The following is a 25,573-nucleotide window of genomic DNA, read 5'->3' as shown; positions in this document are numbered from 1 at the left end:
AAAAAGTAGAGCTTAATGCATTTTTTAAATACATTTAGAACAACCCGAAATCAGAAAAAAATTGGACAGTATGGAAAATGCAAATAAAAAAAGAAAAAGTGATTTCTAAATTTACTTTGACTTGTGTTTCATTGCAGACAACACAACAGAACATTATTTAATGTGTTCCTCATAAATTTGAATTTTTTATTTCTTAAAATAAACACGTATTCCAATTTTTGCCCTTGCAACACATTTAAAAAAAATTTGGAACAGTAAAGAATTTACCACTTTGTACTGTTGCCATTCCCTTTCAGAACATTTAAAAGACTTTTAGGGACTAAAGACACTAAGTGATGAAGTGTTTCAGGTGTAATTTTGTTCCAGTCTTCCTGCAAACAAGTCTTAAGGTGTGCAACAGTATGGTGTCTGCAGTTTTGGAGTTGCTAGTCTCAGTCCTCTAGTCATCACAATTTAGTCCGATCCAATAGAAGCGTTAGTGTAGCTCAAATTGTGGAAAAGTTAATGCTGGTTTTAATAGTAAGGTGACAGAACACATAGACATATATATATATAAAAATATTAATGCTACAATTATATTGACCATTAAAGTAGGAAAATGTATTTCATAATGAAAAGTACATAAAATATTTTCTAAACATATACATGTTTGTTATGTTAATTTAAATGATCTTGGCTTCAGCGAAACTAAGCGACAACACTTTCCACCATTTTTGTGGAATAACCCAGCTATGTGACATGTGCATCTAAAAAAATTCACATTTTTTGTATTATTTGTATTGTCTCTATACATTATTATATTTCTTGAACTTTTTTGCTCTTTAGCTTGCATTAAGTTCCTGGCTACATAGATTTACTGTTTTTTTCCCCGCAGTGCTTTATTGTAATTACTAAATATTCTGTCATGTGTAACGCTCTTAATCCTTTTCTTTCTAGACTAGCAAACCCATCATCATCATCATCATTATCATTATACTTTGGTCATGATGACTTTTATTTATTAATGATGAACGAGCATGTTCAACCTCCCTAAAACATGCCTCAAACTTTAAACAGTCTAGAACAATCGTGCAGATCAAGTCCTGCTTTCTGTCTCACCCAAATGAGGATGGGTTTCCTGTTGAGTGATCAAGGTTTCTTCCTATTACCATCTCAGGGAGTTTTTCCTTGCCACTGTCGCCCTCGGCTTGCTCACCAGGAACAATCTGACCATTTCGATTCGAACACATTCACATTCCATACAAATTAAAATAATTATTTTGATTGTGTAAAGCTGCTTTGCGACAATGACAATTGTTAAAAGCGCTATACAAATAAAATTGAATTGAATTGAATAGTTGTAGTTGATTGATTGATTTTATTGATTTATTTATTTTATTCCATTCCATTCCAAAGCTCAGGTGCACCCTGACTTTGCTGTTTCCTGGAGCAAAGTCAGCTGTCACACGGTCACCATGGGGATTCAGGCTTGTGTGATTTCAATCAGTGAATTATTATTATTATTATTATTATTATTATAACTTGGTGCTGTGGTATTGAACATGATGCTGCATATAGCTGATTCTCTCTCTCTCTCACACACACACACACACACACACTGGCTGAGAATATCTGCTGCTCTCTTGATTAATCCACACTGGGCGGGATTTGCTTCTGATGTCTCTCACTTCAAAGGAAACCGGGTTCGCCATGTCTGGCTGCGTTCGATTTGAGTAATATTTATTGCCCCCCCTTCTTCCCTTCCTCCTCCCCCAAACCCCTTCCCCACCGTCCCCTCCCTCCCTCCCTCCTCCTCCTCCACCACCTCCTCCTCCCCCCACCACTACCCCGTGCTCCGGTATCTCCGGTGTCTCGTGCAGGCTGACGGGGTGGGAGTTGCAGCACTTCTGGGAGAGCGCGAGCGAGCGAGTGAGCGAGCGCGCGCGTGCGTCAGGGCTCAATGGCGGCGGCGGCGCCTGTCAAGGAGGACGATGTTGTGGACGATTTCGACCGGCGACCCATCCGGAGAGCGAGGTCCAAGAGTGACACGCCGTACCTCACCGAGACCAGGCTCTCGTACACGCTACAAACAGGTAGGGACGAGTCGCACGCGCGTAGGTGGAGCTGCTGACAATTAGTAATTGACACACGTTATATACAGTGTGTGTGTGTGTGTGTGTGTGTACAGTGTGTCCACGCGTGTGCGCGTCACATTGCAGTCAGTGTTCAGGCTCTGCTATGCGGTGTTGATTGATGGTGTGAAAAGAAGCTCTCTCTCTCTCTCTCTTTCTTTCTTTCTCACACAAACACTGACATTATAAAGCATCATGCATTCATACACAGCAGCTGTGTCGTGACACAAGAGTCCAGCAGCATTGCTGTGAGATATATATATATATATATATATATATATATAGCATGATCTGAAATGTCCCTGCCATTAAATAGATATAATTATTCCATGTGAAAAAATAAAAAACTCAATAATAATAATTATTATTATTATTAGTGTGAAGGTAAATGTTGCAGCAGAGCAGATAAGCCCTAACCTGAGCTGACTTTTAGTCAGTACTGTTTCCACAGTGCCTCCTCGATCTGCCAGGCAATGCCCGGTTATTGCAGAAGAAATCCTATCTCCTTCACGCCCATGCCTGCCTCGGATCAAACTCTGGTCAAACCCCTATTGGATTGTTTGCACCAAATGGTTACATCATTTAAAAAAGAAAAAAGACTGTAACCAGTGTTGCCATGGTGATCTGCCAGCTATGTCTTACCAAACTTTCAACCCTTTGTTGCTGAGATTTTTAACGCTTTGTTTGTTTACCAAACTCTCTCTCAAAAACAAAAAGTGTTTTGAGGCATTTTCTAACTTTTAATTTTTACAGGCTGCGTTTTTGATTCATCTTTGATAAAGACAACTTCAATATACCCAGGGCATTCAAGTCAAATCAGCACTTGAGAACAACCAAACTCCCCTTATTTCTTTTAAACCCATGCTAAACCAATGCACTCATCCCTACTACGTGGATACTGCCTGCTTCACATCTGAAACGCTGGCCTCCCATGAACTCTTTAAATGAAAAAGGTTAAGAGCATGGTAAGGACCGTACTGGGGTTGTGGCAATATAATGCCAGCCGAGTTCCTGTAATGTGCAAGCCACACCTACCTTTAAAACGTTTGCACCATTCAGTTGTCAGTGTTTCTGAGAGTCTCATCACCATACTGTGATTGAAGTCTGCTCTAAAGGTCGATCGCTTTAGCACCTTAATTCACCATAGACTTCATCATGTGTCCCAGTTTGACTTGAATGCTCTTTTTATATTAAATATATACAGATTTACTACTATTTTCTCTTATAAAATTACACTTACTCGAATATAGTAACTGAATATAATATCAATCTTTCCTTTTAAGACAATTTTACAATCTTTAAAGTTTATACTGTATTTACTTGTTCTATTGGCAGATCAATAGATAATTAGATGATAAAGATGATGTCATTCAGACCTTAATTAATTTGAAATTAGTAAAAATCACCAAAGTAGTTGATCATAAACATTATTAATTTGGTAAGTATAATTAACTAATAAACGAAGTCACCACTTAATTGCTTCAACTAGCAACAAGTTATTTAACCCTAACCGATGCAGTGAGTAGTTTTTTGCTTGACATATCCTGTGCTCATGGCGAAGGTGTTTCTCTCTTTAAGAGGGGTAAAATTTTTGCTCTGCATCAGGCAAAGAAAACAACTAAGGAACTACTAAGATTAAGACTACTAAGATTGAAACTACTAAGATTAAAATCGGTATAAGCAGTATTAAAATCTGTAGGGATAGTGCTGAACCATCATCTTCGAGGAAGGTCTTAAATGTGGTCTTAAAATCTTTAAATGATTGTAATGGATCTCTTAAATGTTTGATGAAATCAAATTGTAAAAAAACTGTGTGGAGCAGTTCCATACACAATGCGAAGAGAACTCAAGGAACTGGGACTAAACAGCTGTGTAGCCTTAAGAAAACCACTTATCAGTGTGACTAATCAGAAAAAGGCTTCAATTTGCTAGGGAGTATAAAGAATAGACTTGACGAAAAGTTCAAGTGGTCTTATGAGTCCAGTGACTCTGGTTCTGTTCCAGAGTGATGGGCACATCAGGGTAAGAAAAGAGGCAGATGATTGGTGTACCCATCATGTTTAGTGCCTACTGAGCAATGTTATGTGCCCAAAAAATGAGCTCAGCTGATGATCTGGATGTACTGATAGAACAGGTTTTTCCATCAATGGATTTTTTTCTTTCCTGATGGCACAGACCATGTTCTAGGATGCCGGGGTTATCGGGCTCAACCTGTGAAAGAGTGGTTCAGGAGCATGAGACATCACTTTCACACATGTACTGGCCACCACAGATTCTAGACCTTAACCCCATTGAGAATCTTTGGGATGTGCTGGAGAAGGCTTTACGCAGCGGCCTGACACTTCCATCATCGATATAATATCTTGAAGGGAAATTGATAGACGGAAATAAATGTTGTGACATTGCATAAGCTTATTGAAATGATGCCACGGCCATAATCAAAGCAAAAGATGGTCCAGTGAAATATTAGTGTGTGTGACTTTTTTGGATGGCTGGTGTATGACGGTACAGTACTATTAAATGCTCAAATGATCGGTCAGAATTTGTTTGTTTTATTTTTTTGTAACAGCACACATCTGCCAGAAATACAGAAGTTAATGCAGTCACAGGTGTATAAATGCACTCATAAATTTAATGACATTTTATACATGAGGGCTTGCACTATATGGTGAATGTGGGACGTAATCTAAAACTAAGAATAAGCGGTGCAGTGCAGATTGGTAATTAACTTCACGGTACATTAACATCTCCAGCAGTACTGCTGGTCAGTCTGAGGGAGAAAATCTCATGGAGGGGTAATTAAAACAGACGCTGAAGCCTGATCACAGTTGCACAGCACAGACCACTGGAGCAACATAAGAATTCCGAATTAACTGGAAGAGTTGGAAAAGGGGAAATTCTTTAAAAACCTATCTGGCAACCATATTCGGGCTGATCGGAACGGGTGCATCAGTCATGATCTTGCTCATCAGACACCAGAGCCAAGAACTGTTTGTTCCTGGTGGTGATTATCAAACTGGTGACCTCATTTTATCTGACGTTTAGTTGATACCCTAAAGAGAAATTCTCACCACTCTTCAATTCAAATTTGGTTCAAACAGACTATTTCTGTCACCAACCCCATCAAGAAGCATATAGTTAGATTTTTATTGTACAACAGGATGGTTGGGTTAGCCCTTAGTAAGCTTTCTGCTGGACATGAAGAGCGTAATGGCTTACTGGGATGGCCTTGGCTACACCCAGCCCATCAGTTGTGGCTTACTTCGTAATCCCTTGTTTTTGGCAATCTTAGAGAAGTAATGGAATGTATCAGGGGAATCAGCATTGAGTTTGTGGAAGTGTGCAAAATCTCAAGGATGGCCTTCTCCCTCAGGCCGTAATGATCCTAACAACAGCAGGTGTTAAATGATGCCGCCTTTCCCTTACATCAGTACCCTGAGGCTAAAAGGACATTGTTAAGACTGTGTGGAGATGCCAAAACATTCTGACAAGTGGGTTAGACAAACAAATCCTCAAACAAATTCGCTTCAGCCCAAGCGATACTGTCCATGTTTTTCATTTAAGAACAGTACATCCTCTTGACTCATTGTTTTACCTACCAAAAAAAGGTTGCTGTTTCAGAAAAGTCCAATCATTGGCCTATTGTAGCAAAGAAAACAACTAAGACTGCTGAAATTACTGGAATTGGGTTAAGAACTGCAAACACATTATTAAAACCTGGAAGCATAGTGCTGAACCGTCCGCTGCGTAGAAGAAATGTGGTCCAAAACAAAGTGGGAATGGAGATGACTTAAACACTTAATGAAGTTACATTATCAAAACTGTGAAATTCAGAGCATTTCCACACACTATGTGATAAGAACTCACAGGATTAAACAGCTGTGTGGTCATAAGAAAACCACTTGTTTTTGAGACTAATCAGAAAATATAGTTGCAAGCAACGATGATTGGGCCCAAGCACCTACACCGTCGCCACCTGGGCACACCAGAAGGACAGTGGGCACAGTGGACACATGCATTTAAACAGGAAGTAGATGTTAAGACCTCCAAAAAAGAAAAAGCATTACACTTTATATGATGTCACTCAATATGATGTCACTCAGACAGTTATTAGCCACTTTTCGGCATATGTTTAAGCCAGCGTCATGGCTTAACTGTTTGGGATCTCAAAAATCCCTTCCTAATTTCGCATCCACTTGTCGTGAAATCACATTGGCCCGGTGTGGATGTAATTGTATAACTCTCCTAGGAAAAGTATATCAAAATCCATTGGGTGGGTTGTGCAAACAACCCAAAATAACTGACTTCCTGTTGAGTAGAGCACAAGACATGTGCTGTGAAGGTTGCTCAGCTCAATGAGATCTAAATATGTACCACGTTTTTTTGTATGCATATGTGCAACAGTGTATGAGCTATGGAGCAAAATCTCATGTGACAGCCCCAGGCCACGCCCAGGGCCCACTTGCTCAAGGATCCTAATGGCAGCAGATTCCAACCTGTGTGCCCTTCCCTAAAAAAACGTCCGGATGCTGCGCCCTTCACACTTTATGAAGTAATGGGGCTGATGTACTAGTGCTTGGGCTCTAAATAAGGATTCAGTTTGCTAGGGAGCATAAAGATTGGACTTTGAAGCAAAAAAAAAAAATTGCGCAATGGGCAAGAAGGGAAGCACATTAATTGAAGTGTGTGTTTTAAGATCTGTTTGGAAATTAACACATTTTCAATATTTTAACCACCAAACACGAAGCTGTCCCTTTAATCCACTTTTGTGTCCTTTTTTTGTGTTGTTTACAATTTTCAATGTCTAGCTTCCTGTTATTGAGCACAGCTGACTCATTTCTATATCTGCGCAGTAGGAGCTAACGGACAGTCAGTGCTTTGACCATGTCATGTCCGGTATTAAAGTAATTACTAGCTTTTTGATTAGGACATTAAAAGGGAGGCATGATTAGTTTAGCTGAACACTGCAAGTCTAGATTGCTTTCTAACTAAAGACGAATGCAACATTCAAGCAAGTTACTTATTAAAAAGCATGTGTGTGGATTAAACCTAAGCCTCCTACTATCACCCTGTGACGGATATTTAAAGCGTTAAAGCTTAATTCTTCAGCATGTGCAATTGTGCAACTGATGAGGTGCAGTAGCTTTAGTTCTTGTGATGCTGTGGTGCGTTTATGTAACGCGCATCACACATTCATTTGGTGCCATTCAAGCCCTTCTCTACCACGTACACATCGTTTGTGATAACTTAATAACGTGTCCATATTGCTGTATATTTGGCACATGTTTTATGCCAGATGCCCTTCCAGACACAACCTTCCCATTTTTATCCGTGCTTGAGACTGACATTAAGGTTGCAGGGCATTGGGTATGACCCGAACCCGAGTCTTCCACATTCCACACTGGTCCACTAATGCCCAGTTCCTTATTGTGTTTAATAATTCTTTTATTATTGTCTGTGTTATTGTCAGGTTATTAGGTAGTTTCCTGAAGATGTTTGGTTTTAGATCAGTAAGGCTTCTGCATGCTGGGTTTGTATGACAGACTCCCTCAGGCAGGAAGTTTGTTCCATCTGATCCCTGGGTGCATGTCTTAGTGAATTAGAGAGAGAGAAACTAATCCCTCATGCTGTGTCTATGCTCAAAGGATGCTAATCACTGATTCCGCAGGATGTTTGTGTCAGTGTGAGGTTGCACGTTATATATATATAAATGTGGATTTACGACTTGCCTGCTGTCACTATGGCAAACGTAAACCTGTAGTTCAGTGCGCTAGATGAAAAACTACCAACTCCTGAGTGAGGTCCTGCTTCGAGGAAATTTTACTTACAAGTGTTCGCAATATTATTTTTAATGCTTCGTCTATACATAAAGCCTTAGTGGCCAGCACACACAAAAAAAGCATTGATCCTAGGACTTTTCCTTACTGTTAATCATGCACATGGTCTATTTACTTTTCTGGTTTAAAAGCAGAAGGGGCAGAGAGACTAGCCGCCATGCGTTCTGATTCGCTGGTGCCCGGCACGCACACGCCGCCTATCCGTCGGAGAAGTAAGCTAGCAAGCCTGGGAAGACTCTTCAAGCCGTGGAAATGGAGGAAGAAAAAGAGTGACAAGTTCAAGCAGACGTCAGCAGGTGCGCATATACCGTACACAGACACACACACACACACACTGATAAGCCATTACATTATAAACACCCGCCTAATATTCAGCAGGTCCCCTGTGTTCTGATCGACTGATACATTGAAAAGATTTGATAATGTTAATATTCCTCGTTGCTACACTGACTGATACTAACTAATAATTAACAGAAGAAAAAAAAACATTCAAATTCAAAAATGTAATAATAATATACAGAATAATATAGTGTATTAATATATTGCAAATGCATTAAAAAATACATAAGAAATTGGCACTTTTCATATATTGAGAAATATATTCAAATGTATGTCTTAATGTATGTAATTTTATATTTAACAATAATATATTGAACTTGATAAAATATATCTATTTCGTTATATATTTTTTTAACGATATGCTTATATGTTAATGTAGTTCGAACGAAATGGACTTTATAGGCATTAATCAGAGCACACCAACAAAGTAAAAGTGAGTGCAAAAAATGTAATATATTTTACAATATATTAGCATATCTTCTTTTCCGTAAGCGTTGGATCACTTTTGGTTTGACCACTGCAGACCAGGAACATCCTACAAGACCTGCAGTTTTGATGTTACTCTAGCCGTCACAGCTTGGCCCTTATCACAGTAGCTACAGATCCAATATCCCGTGCCACTGGTGGTTTGAAGTGGGTGAGATACTGTATATTAGGCAGCAAGTGAACGTTTTGTCCCTGTAGGTGAAGTGTTGGAAAAGGTAAACGCTGGTCTCTATAAAAAAAAAAACGTCAGAACACACGTTATTGCTGTTTTGGTGGCAAAAGGACGGGGGACCTAATTAATACAAAGTGTTTGGTCATAATATTATTGCTGATCAGTGTGTGTGTGTGTGTGTGTGTGGAAAACTCTAGACATTTTTGCCATCCGCTGTTTAAGATATTAAAGTCATTTCTTTAGTCTTGGAGAGAAAGATGTCCACACGGCAAAGCAGAGAGGAGCTGATCAAGAGAGGAGTGCTCAGAGAGGTCAACGAGAACGGTACGAACAAACCACTGTACAGTATAGTACATAAAAACCCGTGAAGTGCTCTGAGCCGAAAACTTCAAACTTGGATCCTTATTCGTGTCTCCTTTCTCTTTTCCCAGGGGAGCTAGCAGCGGGTGAGAGTGAGCACATGTGCATGTCTGAGTCGGTTGTGAGTCCTGTAACTGAGGAAGAGGAAACGAACGGAGAAGGAACAGGTACTGTATAGACAATAAATGTTATTAAATTCTCTTTTAATAAGCCAGGATAAAACTATAATGTAATGTAATGTGTGTATGTATCTGCTGTTACCTCCTCCCGCTATGGTTTTTGTCTTTAATGGTGCAGAACCCGAGTTGTCACAGTTGCCAGGGGAAACTGGGATATGTCCAGCAGGCCACACCCCAAAGCCAACTCCGGCCACGCCCCCTGCGAAAGGCATCCCACTACCAAGTGATGGCATGGACGCCCCCCTGAGCAAACCATTAGCACTAAAGCAACCACCTGCCTTACCTCCAAAACCATCCAGCAGAATACCCAACCATTTAACGGGTACACACACACACACGCCCTTATCTCACACACATCATGCTTTTTTCTTTTCCCTGATACCCTGTCACGTGTCTTCTTTTGACTCGTGCTTTGTCTCATCCTCTAGACCCTTTAGGAAAATTCTCCCCGCCACTTCCACCTAAAAAAGTGATGATCTGTGAGCCGGTGCCTTCTTTCCAGCTCAGATACCCGCAGGCCTCAACCATGCACACACACTCCCTAACCCACGTGCACCCTTTGCAGCACGCAACGCTCCCACTTTCCCTTCATCCCCCGAGCCGCATTATCGAGGAGCTTAACAAAACTCTGGTGTTTACCATGCAGAGACTGGAGAGGTGAGTGTATGTGTATTTATATACATTTATTATATTTATATAATAGTCTTGGTGCATGCAACTCTGCCCCCTAGTGTATGAGGAAGCCCTAACAGCTGTGTTCCATCATGTGCAGTTCTGTCCTGCAGGCTACAGTAGCGTCAGTGCAAATGGAGAGTGAAGAGGAGAAGGAGAACAGAGATGCAGTGCATCAGCTCCTGTCCAACGCGCACACCTTCAACGCACACCCCACCAACACGCGCATGTACATCCCACCCACGCACGAAGAAGACGAAGATGAGGAGGACGAAGAGGACGACGACTCTATATTTACAAGTATGTGGCCACTTTGCCCCACCAAGCCCCTTTGGGGAAGTGCGTTGTCGTAGCCAATCAGGAAGCAGGAAGGATGCAGGAAACCCGATCTCGGAAGAGCGGGGCTCTTGTTTTCTCGTGTTTACTTTTTTAAAATTTTTGCCTGGAGTGACATCATTGCAGGCAGGAAATTTAAGCACGCAAAATCCAAGCATATTGGTGTACAAAAATATAAGAAAGGAAGATTTGTTTTTTTGTGTACACACACACACACACACACTGGAGACTCATGTTAATGTCAGAAGTGATCAAAAAGTGACTTTAAATAATAGTTATCTTAAAATGTTTGAATAAACTTTCAAATAGATATGTATTATGACTTTTTCTTTATTAATAACCCAATAATAATAAAAAAAATCTATAATAATTTCAATATTATTATTCAAAATTAATGTAAAAAATATTCCATAATTTACTATGGCTCTGTAAAAATGACTATTATTATAAACACCATATAAAAATGTAATTGAATTTACAAAAAACAATAGAAATATGAATAAATGCATAAAATAAATCAGAAAATATATTCTTAATATATAGAGATCATTTATATATACCTTTTAAATGAAACTAAATTATAAATATTATTTATGTAAATAAACATTTGTAAATTAATAACCCGACATCAGATGTAATGTAGCTTAATGTAATATGGCATAAAACCGTAAATAATAAATCAGTGTTTAACTGCATGGTGTGACAAGAGGGAAGTATACAGTAAATTTTTTCTACTGATCTTACCTTTATCAGACATCTTAGCTGGCATTTCTTATCTTCCTCAACTCTTGACATCTTCATTTTTTTTAAGCACAATCAGTGCGAAAAGCGGAAAAGAGGGAGCTGCAGTGTGTTTTAGTCTTATCCTGCCACCTGTTGGTCAGTTCCAAAGCATGTGGAATAATTATCACCTACAGTACAGTACATCACTGATGAATACAGTACAATATTCATCACAATACAGCAATGATGAGGAGATATGGATTAGAACAGAATTATAAAACCTCAATATTAGGTTTATTTAAACCGGGAAAATGAAATTGTACAGTCTAATTGAAATGGTTTGTGGTTCAGTTCTCTTCAGTAATGGCTCCGGTCTGGGGTGGAATGAATTTGTGGTCTTTGGACTAGACTGAGAAATCACTTAATTACAGGATTCCATGGTTGGATTGTTTCCAAAACTGTGACGTACACCAACTATCATAAGTGATCAGTTTCATTTATTATATTATATTATATTATATTCCACGCCTGCAGACCCTCTGTAATGTTGACAGTCTGTTTTAAATGTTACCTTCTTTCTTTTTCAACCTGGTGTGTGTGTGTGATGGCAGGTAGTCTGGCTCTGAGAATCATGAGGAGAGACTCGCTTGCCATAAAACTGAGTAACCGCCCATCTAAGAGAGAGCTGGAGGACAAGAACATCCTGCCCATGCAGACTGACCAGGAGAGACTGGAGTGCAGACAGCAAATTGGCACCAAGCTCACACGGTTAGTGTATAAATGGACTGTATACCCTCACTGGCCGCTTCTGAACTGCCTCAATTCTTCATGGCGTAGATTTAACAGGGTGATGGAAACGTAGCTTCAATGATTCTGGTCCGGTCCATATTAACATGATGGCGTCATGCAGTTGATGCAGATTTGTTGGCTGCACATTCATGATGAGAATCTCCTGTTCCAGTTGGAGATGATTTTAGTTTTGTGACCTGGTTATAAAGTGTGCTTATAAAGGGATGGACATGGTCAATGATGGTCTAATCAATTGGAACTATGTTCTATGTGGGGAGATTTTCGAAGTGTGCCAAGAAAATCTCCCCACATCATTGCACCACTGAACCGTCGACACAAGGTAGGATGGATCCATGCTTTCATATTGTTTGCGCCAAATTCTGACCCTACTATCAGAATGTCGCAACAGAAATCAAGACTCAGTCTGATTTGGCAAGTTTTTCCAATGAACGTTGGCCAATTTTGGTAAGCCCATGCTAATTGTAGCCTCAGATATGTTGGATGTTGTTTGTTTTCTTCTCACACTTTTCTTTGTAAACCCTAGAGGGGATTGCGCATGAAAAATTCCAGTGGATCAAAACCCGTCCGGCACCATGCTCTAATTCACTTAAATCACCTTCCTTCTCCATTCTGATGTTCGGTTTGAACTTCAGCAGATCGTCTTGACCATGTCTACATGCCTAAATGCATCGAGTTGCTGCCCTGTGATTGTCTAATTAGATATGTGTGTTAACGAGTAGATGCATAAGGTGTATCTTATGAAGTGTTCGCACACCCACGATAGATCTCTGTTGAAATCTGTTCTTCTGTTTATAGGAGACTCAGCCAAAGACCAACTGCAGAGGAACTCGAGCAACGAAATATCCTAAAACGTAGGTAAAATAAGATCAACTGCTAAACCAAGAGCATAAAAATCACTTCCTGAACAGGATCGTGCAAGGAAATGGACATGTAGTGACTCTGAGAGCTCAGGACCTAATCTCACTGATGTACTCTCTAGGAACGACGATAAAATTTCAGAAAAATTAACAAAAAACTTTAAACTGTTATATATAAACATAAAATAAATGCAACTCAAATGCACCTTTTCGTAAACATCTTTTTCCCTGGTAGCACGAAACGAGCAGGAGGAGCTTGAGGAGAAGAGGGAGCTCAAGAAGAGGCTTTCCCGGAAGGTGAGGATTTCTCATGAGATCAGGTGCAACGGATGAAATGAAACAAAGTAAAGTGTAATAACACGTCACTGTTGGAGTAGAGGCTAAATAAATGGCTGTGTAACGTGGACGTTCTGGATCAGTTGAAATAACATGCCGCTCTATGACTCTGTCTTTGCCTCTGCGTGTCGCTGTAGTTGAGTCAAAGGCCAACCGTTGAGGAACTGAGGGAGGCGAAAATCCTCATCCGCTTCAGCGATTACGTGGAGGTGGCCGAAGCTCAGGACTACGACAGACGGGCGGACAAACCCTGGACGCGCCTTACTGGCGCAGATAAGGTGAGGCGTACCACACAAATAAAATAATCCATTTTCTCTGACTTTTTATAACAATAGTCTTTTTTTTCCTTTTTCTTTAGGCTGCGATAAGGAAGGAACTGAATGAGTTCAAAAGCACAGAGATGGAGGTGCACGAGTCAAGTCGGCATCTAACCAGGTGACCCTGTGAACGCATGAACGACCCGGGCTTACTCCCCTGCCCTGTAGACATAACACTCACCAGCTTTCTTACTCTCTCTTTCAGGTTTCACAGACCATAGTGCTGATTGCTGAGCAGAACCACAGGGCATTACCAATGACAAATTCACCTCTGGGATGTAGAGTCTAATCAAACTGTGCAAAGATTGCGACTAAACGCAGAGACCGTGTAACTATTCTGATCCGAAATCAGGAAAAGGAACAGGCGCTCGAGTTCCCATGACGACCCGACTTGAATAGATTTATTGATCCCTGATCAAAATGGTCACAAAAAATGTGTGTGTTTGTGTGTGATTTGGCTGAAATGTTCAATATTATGTTGTGCTCTGGAAGTACACTTCAATATTGTGTCCCAGTGTTTGATTATAACAAATGAAGCGGGGAGGGAGGGGGTAAATTTATGCACGCGGTCCCATTTTTCTACCCACGTCGGTGTCAAGCGGGAAAAAAAGATGCAAACATAAGAGAATATTAATCATCTAAGAACACGACAAGCTGACATTTTAATGTATACACAAAGTATACGTACTTACTTCTACACATTAATATCTTGTACATCATGTTTCCATTTTGTCTGTCTGTCAGAAGTCATCATCTGAAGCAGTGATGATTTTACCCACAAACAAAATATAACCAAACGTATCCGATGTTTTCGTCTCGCTCTGGTCATAATGAGAGATTTTTCTGTTGCATCAAATAAGTGACGGAACCAAGCAATAATTTGTCCGTGTCCTGAATGTCTGGTTTTGACACGTCATAAGTTCTGATCCTGGCTGTAATATCGAGTAAGGAGACACTTGTATACGGGGAATTGAGGTAGAATTTCGAATGCAGTCCTGTCTGTCTGTCTGTGTTTACATTTTTTTTCTTTTTTTACAAGACGGAGGCCAAAAATTCAGTGAAACAACAAAAAAGGGATTATTTAAAAATGTCAATCTTCTCATGCTTATGGTGTATAATGTGTCATGATGTATTTTTAAATGCTTTTAAACACTGACTTCCATGTAGATATGGAGTGGTGTGATTCGTTTACAGTCTTGCCCTGATGCTCCCTTCCTCCTGCTGCTATTCACCGTGAGATTTAATGAATATGGAGGATGCGCATGTCTTGTTCTACCTTTCTGTTTTTATTATTATTATCATTTTTCTTTTTTTTCCTCTCAACAATGGATGCAGTTTCTGATGTAAATAAGACTTATTAAAAAGATCGGTTTAAAGTAAGACCAGGCTGGAGGCAAATCTTTCTGTGCTTTTACAGCACAAGATGCATTTAAATTATTTGTGCCACATGATGCAATGTCTGTTCGTAGACTGGAACCAGACACTCTGCACATTACATCAAGTCTGGTCACTGTTAACAAGAAGATTAAAAATAAGTTTCATTGAAATATTACAATTATTTATATAATTGTTAAACAGTGTGACGAAAATGCTTTCTCAAGCATTACTTGCCTGAGCCTCCTATAAATCATTTTCTCTTCGTCTAGTCAGATTAAAAAAAAAAAAAAAAAAGTACATTTGCTTTCATAACTTACATTTTATATATACACACATCTTTGGACTTATTACCTTACATACTTTTTTGCTTTTAATTATGGATTATAGCTCATAAATATCAAAAATCCAGTATCTCAAAATATTAGAATATTTCCTAAGATCAATCGAAACAGGATGTCCAGAAATTCTGAAACATTTATACATACAAGTATACATCTATAAATATATGTTTATATAATATTGAAAAATGAAGACCAGGGTGTTTTGATAGCAGCCTTCAGCACGTCTTTATTGTTCGGGTCGACTGTTGCTCATCTTCCTCTTCGACACAGATTCTCTTTAGGCTTCAGGTGAGGTAAAATCAATCAATCAAGTACAATAATATCAGCAAACCAGTTAGTGGTAGTGTTGACACTGTGCGCAGCTGGCAAGTCCTGATGGGAAAGGAAATCAGAATCTCAATAAAAAAATTTTTAGCATGAAGTGCTCTAAAATCTCCTGCTAGATGGCAGTGTTGACTCTGGACTTGATAAAACACCAGCAAATGACATGGTGCCTCAAATCACTGACTGTGGAAAATTCACACTGGACTTCAAGCAACCTTTGAAGCACTCTATTCTTCCTCCAAACTCTGGGAGTTTTATTTCCAAATGAAATTACTAAATTTATTTCTGAACAGAGAACTTGGGTCCACTGAGCAATGGTCCAGTTCTTATACTTCTTAGCCTGGGTAAGAAGCTTCTGCTGTTGCCTCTGGTTAAGGAGTGGTTTGATACTAGAAATGCAACAGTTATTGCCCATTTTCTAAAAACGTCTGTGCGTGGTGGCTCTTGATGCACTGACTCCAGCCTCACTCCACTCCTTGTGAAGGTCTTGAATCGGCTTTGCTCGACACTGTTCCCTTTCCCTTACAGGCAACTTTCAATGAATATGATTTGATACAGCACCTGATGTGGCTCATTCTCCTTGTGGAGAGTGTTGATGGTCTTCTAAACAACTGTCAAGTCAGCTGTCTTCCCCATGCATGTACTGAACCAGACCAAGAGATAAACTGAAATGAATAGTAACTCAAAATGAAAATTTTCAAATATTAATTTTGATATACAGAATTTTTGAATTTTATGAGATGTAATCCAGAACCAAAAAAATAAAAAGGTCTGAAATATTTCACTTAACATGTAACAAATCCGAAATTTGCAGTACGAGTTTTACTTATAAATTTTCACAATGTTCAAATGTTTCAATATGCACCGTTATCTTCTCAAAACCATTTTTAAAACTTGCACAAGAATAAGGTTTTACTTTTTTATGAACGTTTTATGCCGCAGAATGTCCTGATTCTGATCAGACATAGAAATTTACAAATGATTTATTTAACATCTTATTACTCACTTCATTCAATCAAATCACCTCCAAATGAGGTATTAACATGAACATTTTCTATTCTGACCGAGCCATCAGTAGGCTCTGAAGATCAGAAGCGATCACAGGTATCACTTCCAGCTCATGTCTTTAAAGTCCAAGTCTGTATGGGTTAAACAGAGTGTGCCGGAGTGCCACAGTACTTGTGCCACAGTTCTATGGCTTTGGTCACGATGGCGTCCGTGTTCTCTGGCGGCATCTGGCGAGAAGAGAAAGAGCAAGTGTGAATGTTAGCAATGTAAAATATAAAACTAAAAAAATTTGTTTTCCAGCAACATCACATGTGGAAACTGAGGACAATCATTTCAACATGTTTTTATTATACTGAGAAAGAAATGCTGCCTTTGCTTACGACAGACGGTTCATTTCTGTCAACCAGCAGGAATGAGTTCATGAAACCATTCAACACTACATTGCGGTTTATAGAAACATTCATTGACTGCCTCTAATACTAAACTGCCCTTAAGGCTCGAATGATAAAAGGTGTTTGGAGTGAACGCGCTTTTCAATACAAGAAAATATTTGGAGATGAGTCAGGATTAATGCAACATGTGCATGATAGACATGAGGTTAAAATTTCTGCTCAAATTTGTATACCAAGTACGAAGGCAAGTAGGCAAAAACAAGACATAAACATACTGTAGTTCCTACAAGTGTGTGCATCAATGTGTTCACTTACATTGCTCAGGAATTTCACCACAGCATCTGGTCGGTTCATTCCCATGAGCTTGATCTTGTAGCTCAGCAAGATCTCCACAGCCACGAAAACCAAGATTTTACATGAGCCGCTGATCACCTTGTCCCAAACCCTGTTCAGACACATTAATCACCAAAGGGTAAAGAGCAATCAAAACAGTCATACTAGAATGTCACAGAAATTTACAAATGTACGCTCTTTTATTTAATATCTTATTAAAAGGAATACCCACTCCATTCAACCAAATAACCTCCAAATGCGGTATTTACATAAACATTTTCTATTTTGACTGAGCCATCAGTACGTTCTAAAGATCAGAGGATCACAGGTCATATAACTCTACTAGAAAAAAACAAGTTACACATCTCTCCAACAATATCACGACATATACAATACCAGTCTAAAAATTTATAATCACAAACTCTAAGATTACATTAAGTCACAATGTAGTGTCCAGTTCATGTGTGAAAATGTTTCCTCATGCTCCGAGAATCACTCGTTCACAATCTGAATCCTGGGTAATTCGTGTGCCATCGGGGAAGGAAAAAAAAAACAAAAAACTCCATGGATGAGACATTCTGGTAATTTTCGACATTCAGGTCGTTAGCTGACTTCATTTTATTGTCACATATCGTTGTTGAGTCTAGGCCTGACCAACTGAAGCAACCCCAGATGATAACACTGTCCACAGAGGCTTGAACAGTAGCCACTAGGCATGATGAGTCAATCTGAACAAATCAGACTATTCAGAATCAGAATAAAGAATAATCTTTATTCTCCCCAACAAACTGAAGCTTTTTTTTGATTAGTGTACCTAACAAGTGGTTTTCATATGGTCACACAGCTGTTTACTTCCAATCCTGCTAGTTATCGTCACATTGTGTGTTTATGATAATGTTCTTACTTTAATTATTATGCATAGCTATGGTTATTATTCAACCATGCAACTTCGCAATGTGTTTAAGTGATCTCCAAATATATTATTTTATTCTGACCACATTTCTTCAGCACTATCCTTCCATGTTTTGATAAAGTGTTAAAGGGTCAAAAACCCAGTTCCACCAACCTAAATTGTTCTTAGTTGTTTTCTCTGCTTGATGCAGCCCAATTATTCAATTTGGCGACTTTTTTTTTTTTTGCCAGGCAGTGTAATAAACCACTAATTATTAGTGAGATGAAAACACCAGATTCTTCAGAAGAACTTTATTATACCTACTGTACATAAGCCATGATGATTAAGTCTAGTTATATCAAGTCAGAAGTTTGTATATATAAAATCATACCATGCATGGTTGGGTTTGTTGGAATGCTCATAAAAATGTAAGTGCATATCTTTGGCGAATTGGTGCAAGGTAGAGAGAGACAGGTGAAGCCAAAACCTGTGACATATTGCCGTTTTTTTTTACCGCTTCAATACATTTTATAAAATCTACTGTGCTTAGGGATGATGCCAGAAGTACAGTAGAAAAATCTTCTGAGCAGACCTTCAAGAAATATATTAGTGCTAACCTCTGTAGGCTGGACTCGGGCAGGCAGTCTGCAAAACAGCGTCTAAACCAAAGGGAGTAGGGCAGTACTGCAAGACTGCCTGATGTTTTCAGGTGGGACAAAAGACGACTGTCCTCCTGGGAGAGGAAATGCTCCAGACTCTTGGGCTGAGATAGGTGGAAAAAAGGATTATCAGAAAGTAATCAATTTCTTTAATGCATGCAGACTTTAAATTAAAAAAAAGGGGAAAAAATCCCTGGAAGGGTTCTGACTCAAAACAACACTGAATCCTGGTGATTATCTGAAGCTTACTGAAGCTTATTTACATACAAACATGTATAAAGGGAGTAATTTATCAATCCCGAAGGGAAATTGTAAAAACAGTTTTAAGTGAAAATACAGTTGAAGTCGCAACTTTGCATACATCTTAGGCAAATACAATTAATCTTGGCTTTCCTGATATTTAATCCTAGTAAACATTCCCCATCAGTTTAAGATTTTTAAACGTGAAAAAAATCTTAGAATCTTGGATGTGAAATGTCAACATTTGCAACATGTGCAACAACTTATTAATTATTCTTGAAGTCACTGTCCATTTGGAAGAACCTTTTGAGACTAAGCTTTAACTTAATGTTTTATATATGACTGCTTCAATATAGCCACATATTTCTTCTTCGTGGCCATTATGGCCAAACAGTTACACTTTTGTTTCATCAGACCTCCAAAACGTAAGCTGTTTGTCCCTATGTGCAGATGCAAACATTAGGTTTTCAAGCAGTGGCTTAGTCTTTGCTGAGCAACCTTTCAGGTTACTTGATACCAGTCTCATTGTTTTGTGGATTTAGATACTTTTGTACTTGCTTCCTCGAGTTCTGTGGACTTTCTTGGTATGATAGCTTTGTGATCCCATTATCTATATGCTGTACTTTAATGGTATTCTTTAATTTTAAGGTTTAAAGGTTTCTTAAATTTTTTTCATGATTACAAACAAAGAGGCACCAAGTTTGAAGGTAGGCCATAAAATATATCGACAGGTACACCTCCAATTTACGCCATGGCATAATTTTTTTGGAATTTTCCAAACTGCTTAAAGACACAGTTAACTGAGTATAAACAAACTGGAATCATAATGTAGTGAATTATAAGTGTAAGTAAACATCAGTTAAAAAATTACTTGTTTAACAGACTTGGCAACCATGGAGCGATGTTAATGACTTCTTCCAAAGTCTTTGTGAATTTCAAGTTTAAATGCATCTGGTTCAGTTAGTCTCTCTATCCCTTTTTCTTTTTGAGTCTCCTTAGTTCCTTTTAAGGTTTCTTCCACATGTCTCCATCTCACTGCAGCTTCTGCCTTCCATCCGGGATCTACACCTCAACCTAATGTCCTATACAGATAAAACTCACAGATACAAGGACACTGCATAAATTTATAAATTTATGTCAGGATCACATGAACGAGTGTGGCAGCTGCAGGTTTTTGTTTGTTTGTTTGTTTTTAAAGGTCTACTTCAGTAAATCATTTATATTACTGATAATATTGTAATAATTTCTATTTTTTAGTATTAAATGTATTAGTGTTAAATCTGTATCAAGAGCACAACAAAAAGCTAAACTGTGCATACAAACCAGGTGTGGTATGGAATCGCCAAACTTGTGATTAAATTGGTTAACAAAGCTCCTAATCAGCCAATAGCAGTCCACCGGGTCATCCACAATCTCCTCCATCACCCTGGCAATAGCCAAGAAATCTTCATCATCTTCACCCTCGGAACAAAAAAAAAGGCTTGATTTAATATGAACACAAGGCTACTGTACACAAATCATGTTATTTCATATTGAAAAAGATTAATTTTCAATAAATGTCAAAGAATGTTTTAGTTTTTCTTAATGAATTTTTTTAGCTTTGTTTCGGGCTAACTTAAAGACTAGAATCAATGTAATCCTGTATAAACAGCTAATTTCTGGTTTTCCACGATTTATAGCATACCAAAACGCTTTCACCTTAATCTCATTCCCTTATAACATTTTGTTCTTTGTGGAAAAAACCTTTTTCTAGGATAATGCCATAATGCATAATGCCATAACGCATAATTAAATTTTCTTTGCGTATATGAATATGTCCTTACAAGTTGTGTTAGATCTGACCGGCAAGGCAGCTGCTGGTTTTCCAGCTGGTGCATGCGAAGATACAGCTCGGTGTGTGTCGTGCCCGCGTGCACGAAGCGCATAGCCTGAAGAGCTTCTTTAATATCCGTATACTGCTCCTGCCTGTAACGTGCTACCAGAGAGTGAGAATCGCAGTGTGGAGGCAGGATACCTGAAGAACATGGACAAACTGGTCAGCACTGTCAAAATCATTTACCTTGGACCTCAAGAACAGACACAGACAATAGAGGTAAACAAAATGTGTGTGTGTGTAATTCCCCTTCGTAGGAATGTGATTGTTCTCACCAAGCAGGACTTTCCACACATGGATCCTGTACATGGAGGGTAATGGAAACCTCTGACTGAACGTACTCAACTTTTCCACATCTGAAAACCATGGAGAAAAAGGACTGTCTGATTAGGACATAAAGGAGAAAGCTCTAATACAACAATATTTATAAATAACCATGTGTATCCTCACACATGAAAATACTTAAATCACCTAAAACGCAAATGTCACTAAAAAAAAAAAAAAAGCAGCACACAATCGCTATTAATTAACAGAAGGTTAGCACATGACAGTGCAAGTATTTGCTAATTTCTTTTGCATAACTGTCACACTTAATTGATTGAAATCATCAGATAAATGTTAATATTACACAAAGATAACCTGAGTAAAAGGAAAATGCAGTTTTTAAATCATGATTTTATTTATTAAGGGGGAAAAAAAAAGTCCAAACTTGCCCAGCCCTATGTGAAAAAAGTAATCCCACACCCTGGCCAAATGTTTAACTTTTTGGAAATTCTTTTAAATCAGGTGAAAAACTAACGCTGGGTTTCATAAAAAGAACATGGTCTACTGTGTACCTTCAGGACCTGAATGTGAAGATGTGAAGCCAACAGTCGCTCTCAAGGAGTACTAAAGACTAAAGTGTCATTTTCAAATTCAACTGAGATCCTTAAACAGGTCGTCATGCTTGAAAACCCTTCATTGTGGTGGATTTAAAACAATTATGCAAAGAAGACTGGGCCAAAATTACTCCACAATGATGTAAAAGGCTCACTGCCAGTTATCACAAACAAGAAGGGCAATATCCTATAATTTACTACTCGCTTCTCACTCAATATAACATAGCTTGTTCATGGAATAGACTGTTGCAAAACAATAATCGAGTAATGCAAGTTGAATAGATTTATACTTCAGTGTCCTTTACAAAAAAAACAGCAAACTTCAGTGTCCTTTACAAAAAAAACAGCAAACAAAACTACAGTCACTTCTACAGTGACTTCAGTGACTACAGTGACTACAGTGACTTCTCTTACCTAGTGGATTGTCCTTCAGCAGAATTTCAAGTGACTTTTTCTCCTCCACCCCCCTGAAGCCGACCTTTTCGTAATACGCTGACCTGAAGTTCCTCTGAGGATCCTCTGCCATAATTGCAACTAAAGATAAAGAATGTAAATTAAAAAGAATCTGTATATATAAATAGCATGAAAAGAAAGAAAATTAGGAAAAAATTAAGACTGTAGCATTTTAAGTAAGTTAAAGTAACAGATTTGCATTAGATAAAATTACATTTATAACATTGGACATTGCAGTAAGCCCTGCTGGAACATTAGTTAGGAAGTGTAAGCTCCATTACAACCCAAAACTCAAAGACTAGTGAGGGAATCTAAAGTGAAGCCAACAGTCACTCTTTAAGGAGTTGCGGACTAAAGTGTTACCACAAAACCATTTTGTGATCTCTGCAAAAACTGAAGACTCCCTTGGATGGAACGTGTGGGTAGAAAGAAAATGTTGATCAAGAAGTTTCTTAGGAATGAGTGAATTAGGAAATAGGTTTCCCCTGTTGTGATGAGACATAAATCAGACAGTTTCAAAGGACTATATATGCTTAGGCACAAACCTAAACCTGGCCATACACCAATTACTAGCATCCCTACTAGAGATGTAGAAAAATTAGATTTAGTTATGAATTGTTATGAAGTTATGATTCTTTTGTGTGGCGATTCATGTCAACTAAAAATATATATTTTTTTAATATATGTATAAACTGGTCAATGGGCAAGTGACAAGAATTTGCTATTTTTCAGTTTGAATGGCCGTGACCAGTGATTCGCTGATCAGCCTCAGGTATAAACGACATTGTACCGAGCGAGGAAGCTTTCGAGTGGCGCAACGGAAACACATCATTATGGAGTTACATTATCAAAGATCAAAAGCGTTTAAAGTAGGGATGCACCGAAATTTCGGCCGCCGAAAATTTTCGGCCGAAATAGCATTATCGGTTTCGGCCGAAACGTAAGAAAGCGCCGAAAATAAAAGCCGAAATTGTCGCCACGCCTCTCCCATCCTCCCGTCTCGTTCGCGCTGTCATTACGCATCAAACACGGAGTATGTCGGCGGTTTGGAAGCACTTCAAAGTTTTAGATGAGGACAGCAAAGTTGCAATATGCAACATTTTTTTAATACAAACAAAAAGAAAATATTTTAAACATGTTTTTTAACGAAGCCATTTTCGGTTTCGGTATCGGTTTTCGGCCAAGTGCATCCAAAAATTTCGGTTTCGTTTTCGGCCCAGAATTTTCATTTCGGTGCATCCCTAGTTTAAAGCCACTTTACTCAGGGATTAAATTAGTCTCAAACTCACTCATTATACGCACTTACACCAGTCTCTAAACACTGCTAGAGCTGATTAGTTAAAAAATTTCATGAGTTAGAAGCCACTCAACCTACGTGCTCACTGCCAAGTTGAGTTTTGAGACTTTCGAGGCATCTGAGGCGGTAAAACGTCGCCGTTTGTTTATATTCCTACAGGTGGTACACTCTAAACTAGTTACACTTTTTTATCTCATGTGGTAGGAGTGAATTATTTGCCAAGTTTGTTAAGGAATAATAATTATGGCGGAAGACAGAGATTTGTTAAACGTTAAACTTTTGTATTTGAAGTTAGATTGTACTGTTTAAATGCTGCCCTTGCTTTTAAAGTAAGAAACCTAATGTTACGCACTACATGTAATCAATTATAAAACTTTTTTCAGTGGTTTAAAATTATAACAAAATTGAGGAAAAATATAATTTCGAATTGGGATATTTATAAAATCATGAATGGCAATTTTAATCAAATCTCAACCTGGGTATCGTGAGAATATCGTATCATGAGGTGACTGGTGATTTCCATCCCTAATCCCTACAGCGTACAGTAATATAGCGCTAAAACATTACATCATACTGCGTCATCCTCTGTGGGATTGTGTTTCATCATCATAATATGGGTGAATGGAAGGTGCAAGAGAAATACAAGGGCGAATCACTCCTGAGTTGTGTGTGTGCAAAACCTGCTCTAACAGACTTGTAGCTCCAATGCAGCTTCTACAAAATACTGTACTAAGCAAGACTACTTGTGCAATGAATGTTTACTTTGGAAGTTTAAAGTCAGATGGTTTTGCAATTTAAAAAACACAGATCTGATGATCTCTAAGTGGGTTTGCAAGCTTGTATATGTAGTCAACTATTATGTATAGAAATACACACACTTTTTTTTTTGCTTCTCGTAGGTTGAGGTTTTATGCTAGTACACAAACAAAATAAACAACTTAAATAAATGAATAAAAATAAAGAATAGCATGTTCACTTCCGGAAACTCACATCAGCTGTGAAGTCCATTTCCGGTACAAAACCAGAAAAAGCATAATTTTATTATTATTATTATTATTATTATTTATTGCTATTTGCGTCAATTAGAGAGCCAGAAAGAGAGAAGGCTGTAAAAAAACGGTTACCTGAGGTTTAAAGCTAAAGCTAAAATAAAGCGAACAGACGGTTTTTGTGTTTGTTTTGCAAAACCAGACCACCCTCCTGCCCCCGTTATTATACCTATACACAAATAAACATGTATAACATTAGTAAACTATGCTGAAACCCACCAATCTGCCCGCTCCAAGCACAGGCCGCAGTGAGATCCACGGGTTTTCCCCGCTTCCAGTCGCCGGTTCAGGTGCGCTCTATCCGGGCATCTCGCTGATTCTGCACGTCACTGCACTGAAGCGCGCTCTGTGGAGAAGGAACGCCCAGTTTATACTATGGCAATCCAAAAGGGTCATACACTCCTCAAACAATATCTTGTCCTTTAGTGCACATGTACAAAGATTAACATAATAATAATAATAATAATAAAAAAGTTAGCCATTGTGACTGATCTTAGGAAATATTCAACTTTTCTGAATTTTTATGAGCTGTAAGCTGTCATCATCAAAATGTAAACAAAGAATGCTTGGAATGTTTCACATTTTGATATAAATCTGAAAAAAAAAAGAAATCACAATAAAAATTTTCACAATCCAACTAAATTAACATTTCCACAATATTCTAACTTTTCAAGATGCACTGTATAAACATTGTTTGTATTAAGCCTTTATTTGTCACATATACATTACTGCACAGTGAAATTCCTCCTTCACATATCCCAGCGTAACAGGTCAGAGCGCAGGGTCAGCCATGATACAGCGCCCCTGGAGCAGATAGGGTTAAGGGCCTTGCTCAAAGGCCCAACAGTGGCAACCTGGTGGAGCTGGGGATTAAACGAAGATCTTCCGATCAGTAACTCAGTGCCTTAGCCCCCTGACCCAC

At 38.6% G+C, this 25,573-nt stretch overlaps 2 protein-coding genes across 5 annotated transcripts; one reads left to right on the top strand and one right to left on the bottom strand.

The window, feature by feature from the left end:
* The first annotated feature begins 1,805 nt into the window (after window positions 1–1,805).
* Window positions 1,806–14,915, top strand: phactr1 (phosphatase and actin regulator 1). 2 transcript variants are annotated; one of them, XM_053484358.1, is made up of 13 exons: window positions 1,806–2,072; window positions 8,083–8,244; window positions 9,189–9,269; window positions 9,377–9,472; window positions 9,603–9,806; window positions 9,913–10,141; window positions 10,257–10,456; window positions 11,827–11,983; window positions 12,821–12,876; window positions 13,118–13,179; window positions 13,356–13,496; window positions 13,577–13,653; window positions 13,741–14,915. In XM_053484358.1, exons 1-13 carry the CDS (start codon window positions 1,940–1,942, stop codon window positions 13,754–13,756), a joined length of 1,614 nt encoding a protein of 537 aa, XP_053340333.1. In that variant the 5' UTR covers window positions 1,806–1,939; the 3' UTR covers window positions 13,757–14,915. The 2 variants fall into 2 exon arrangements, with proteins under 2 accessions (XP_053340333.1, XP_053340330.1); XM_053484355.1 differs by having other exon boundaries at window positions 8,080–8,244.
* Window positions 14,916–15,190: 275 nt separating this feature from the next.
* Window positions 15,191–25,017, bottom strand: tbc1d7 (TBC1 domain family, member 7). 3 transcript variants are annotated; one of them, XR_008365661.1, is made up of 9 exons: window positions 24,871–25,017; window positions 22,267–22,386; window positions 21,250–21,330; window positions 20,925–21,115; window positions 20,425–20,562; window positions 18,820–18,965; window positions 17,293–17,422; window positions 16,584–16,812; window positions 15,191–16,242 (listed from the first exon to the last, which is right to left on the bottom strand). XR_008365661.1 is itself a non-coding variant. In XM_053512396.1 (8 exons), the coding sequence occupies exons 2-8, from the start codon at window positions 22,376–22,378 to the stop codon at window positions 16,726–16,728; spliced, it is 885 nt and encodes a 294-aa protein (XP_053368371.1). In that variant the 5' UTR covers window positions 22,379–22,386; window positions 24,871–25,017; the 3' UTR covers window positions 16,545–16,725. The 3 variants fall into 3 exon arrangements, 1 of the variants encoding a protein (XP_053368371.1); XR_008365662.1 differs by having other exon boundaries at window positions 15,198–15,625; XM_053512396.1 differs by lacking the exon at window positions 15,191–16,242 and having other exon boundaries at window positions 16,545–16,812.
* Window positions 25,018–25,573: the final 556 nt, after the last annotated feature.

Source organism: Clarias gariepinus, chromosome 2, assembly GCF_024256425.1.
Source record: "Clarias gariepinus isolate MV-2021 ecotype Netherlands chromosome 2, CGAR_prim_01v2, whole genome shotgun sequence".
Taxonomy (NCBI): domain Eukaryota; kingdom Metazoa; phylum Chordata; class Actinopteri; order Siluriformes; family Clariidae; genus Clarias; species Clarias gariepinus.
The sequence above is the reverse complement of the archived record's forward strand: the minus strand, read 5'-3'. Positions and strand labels throughout refer to the sequence as shown.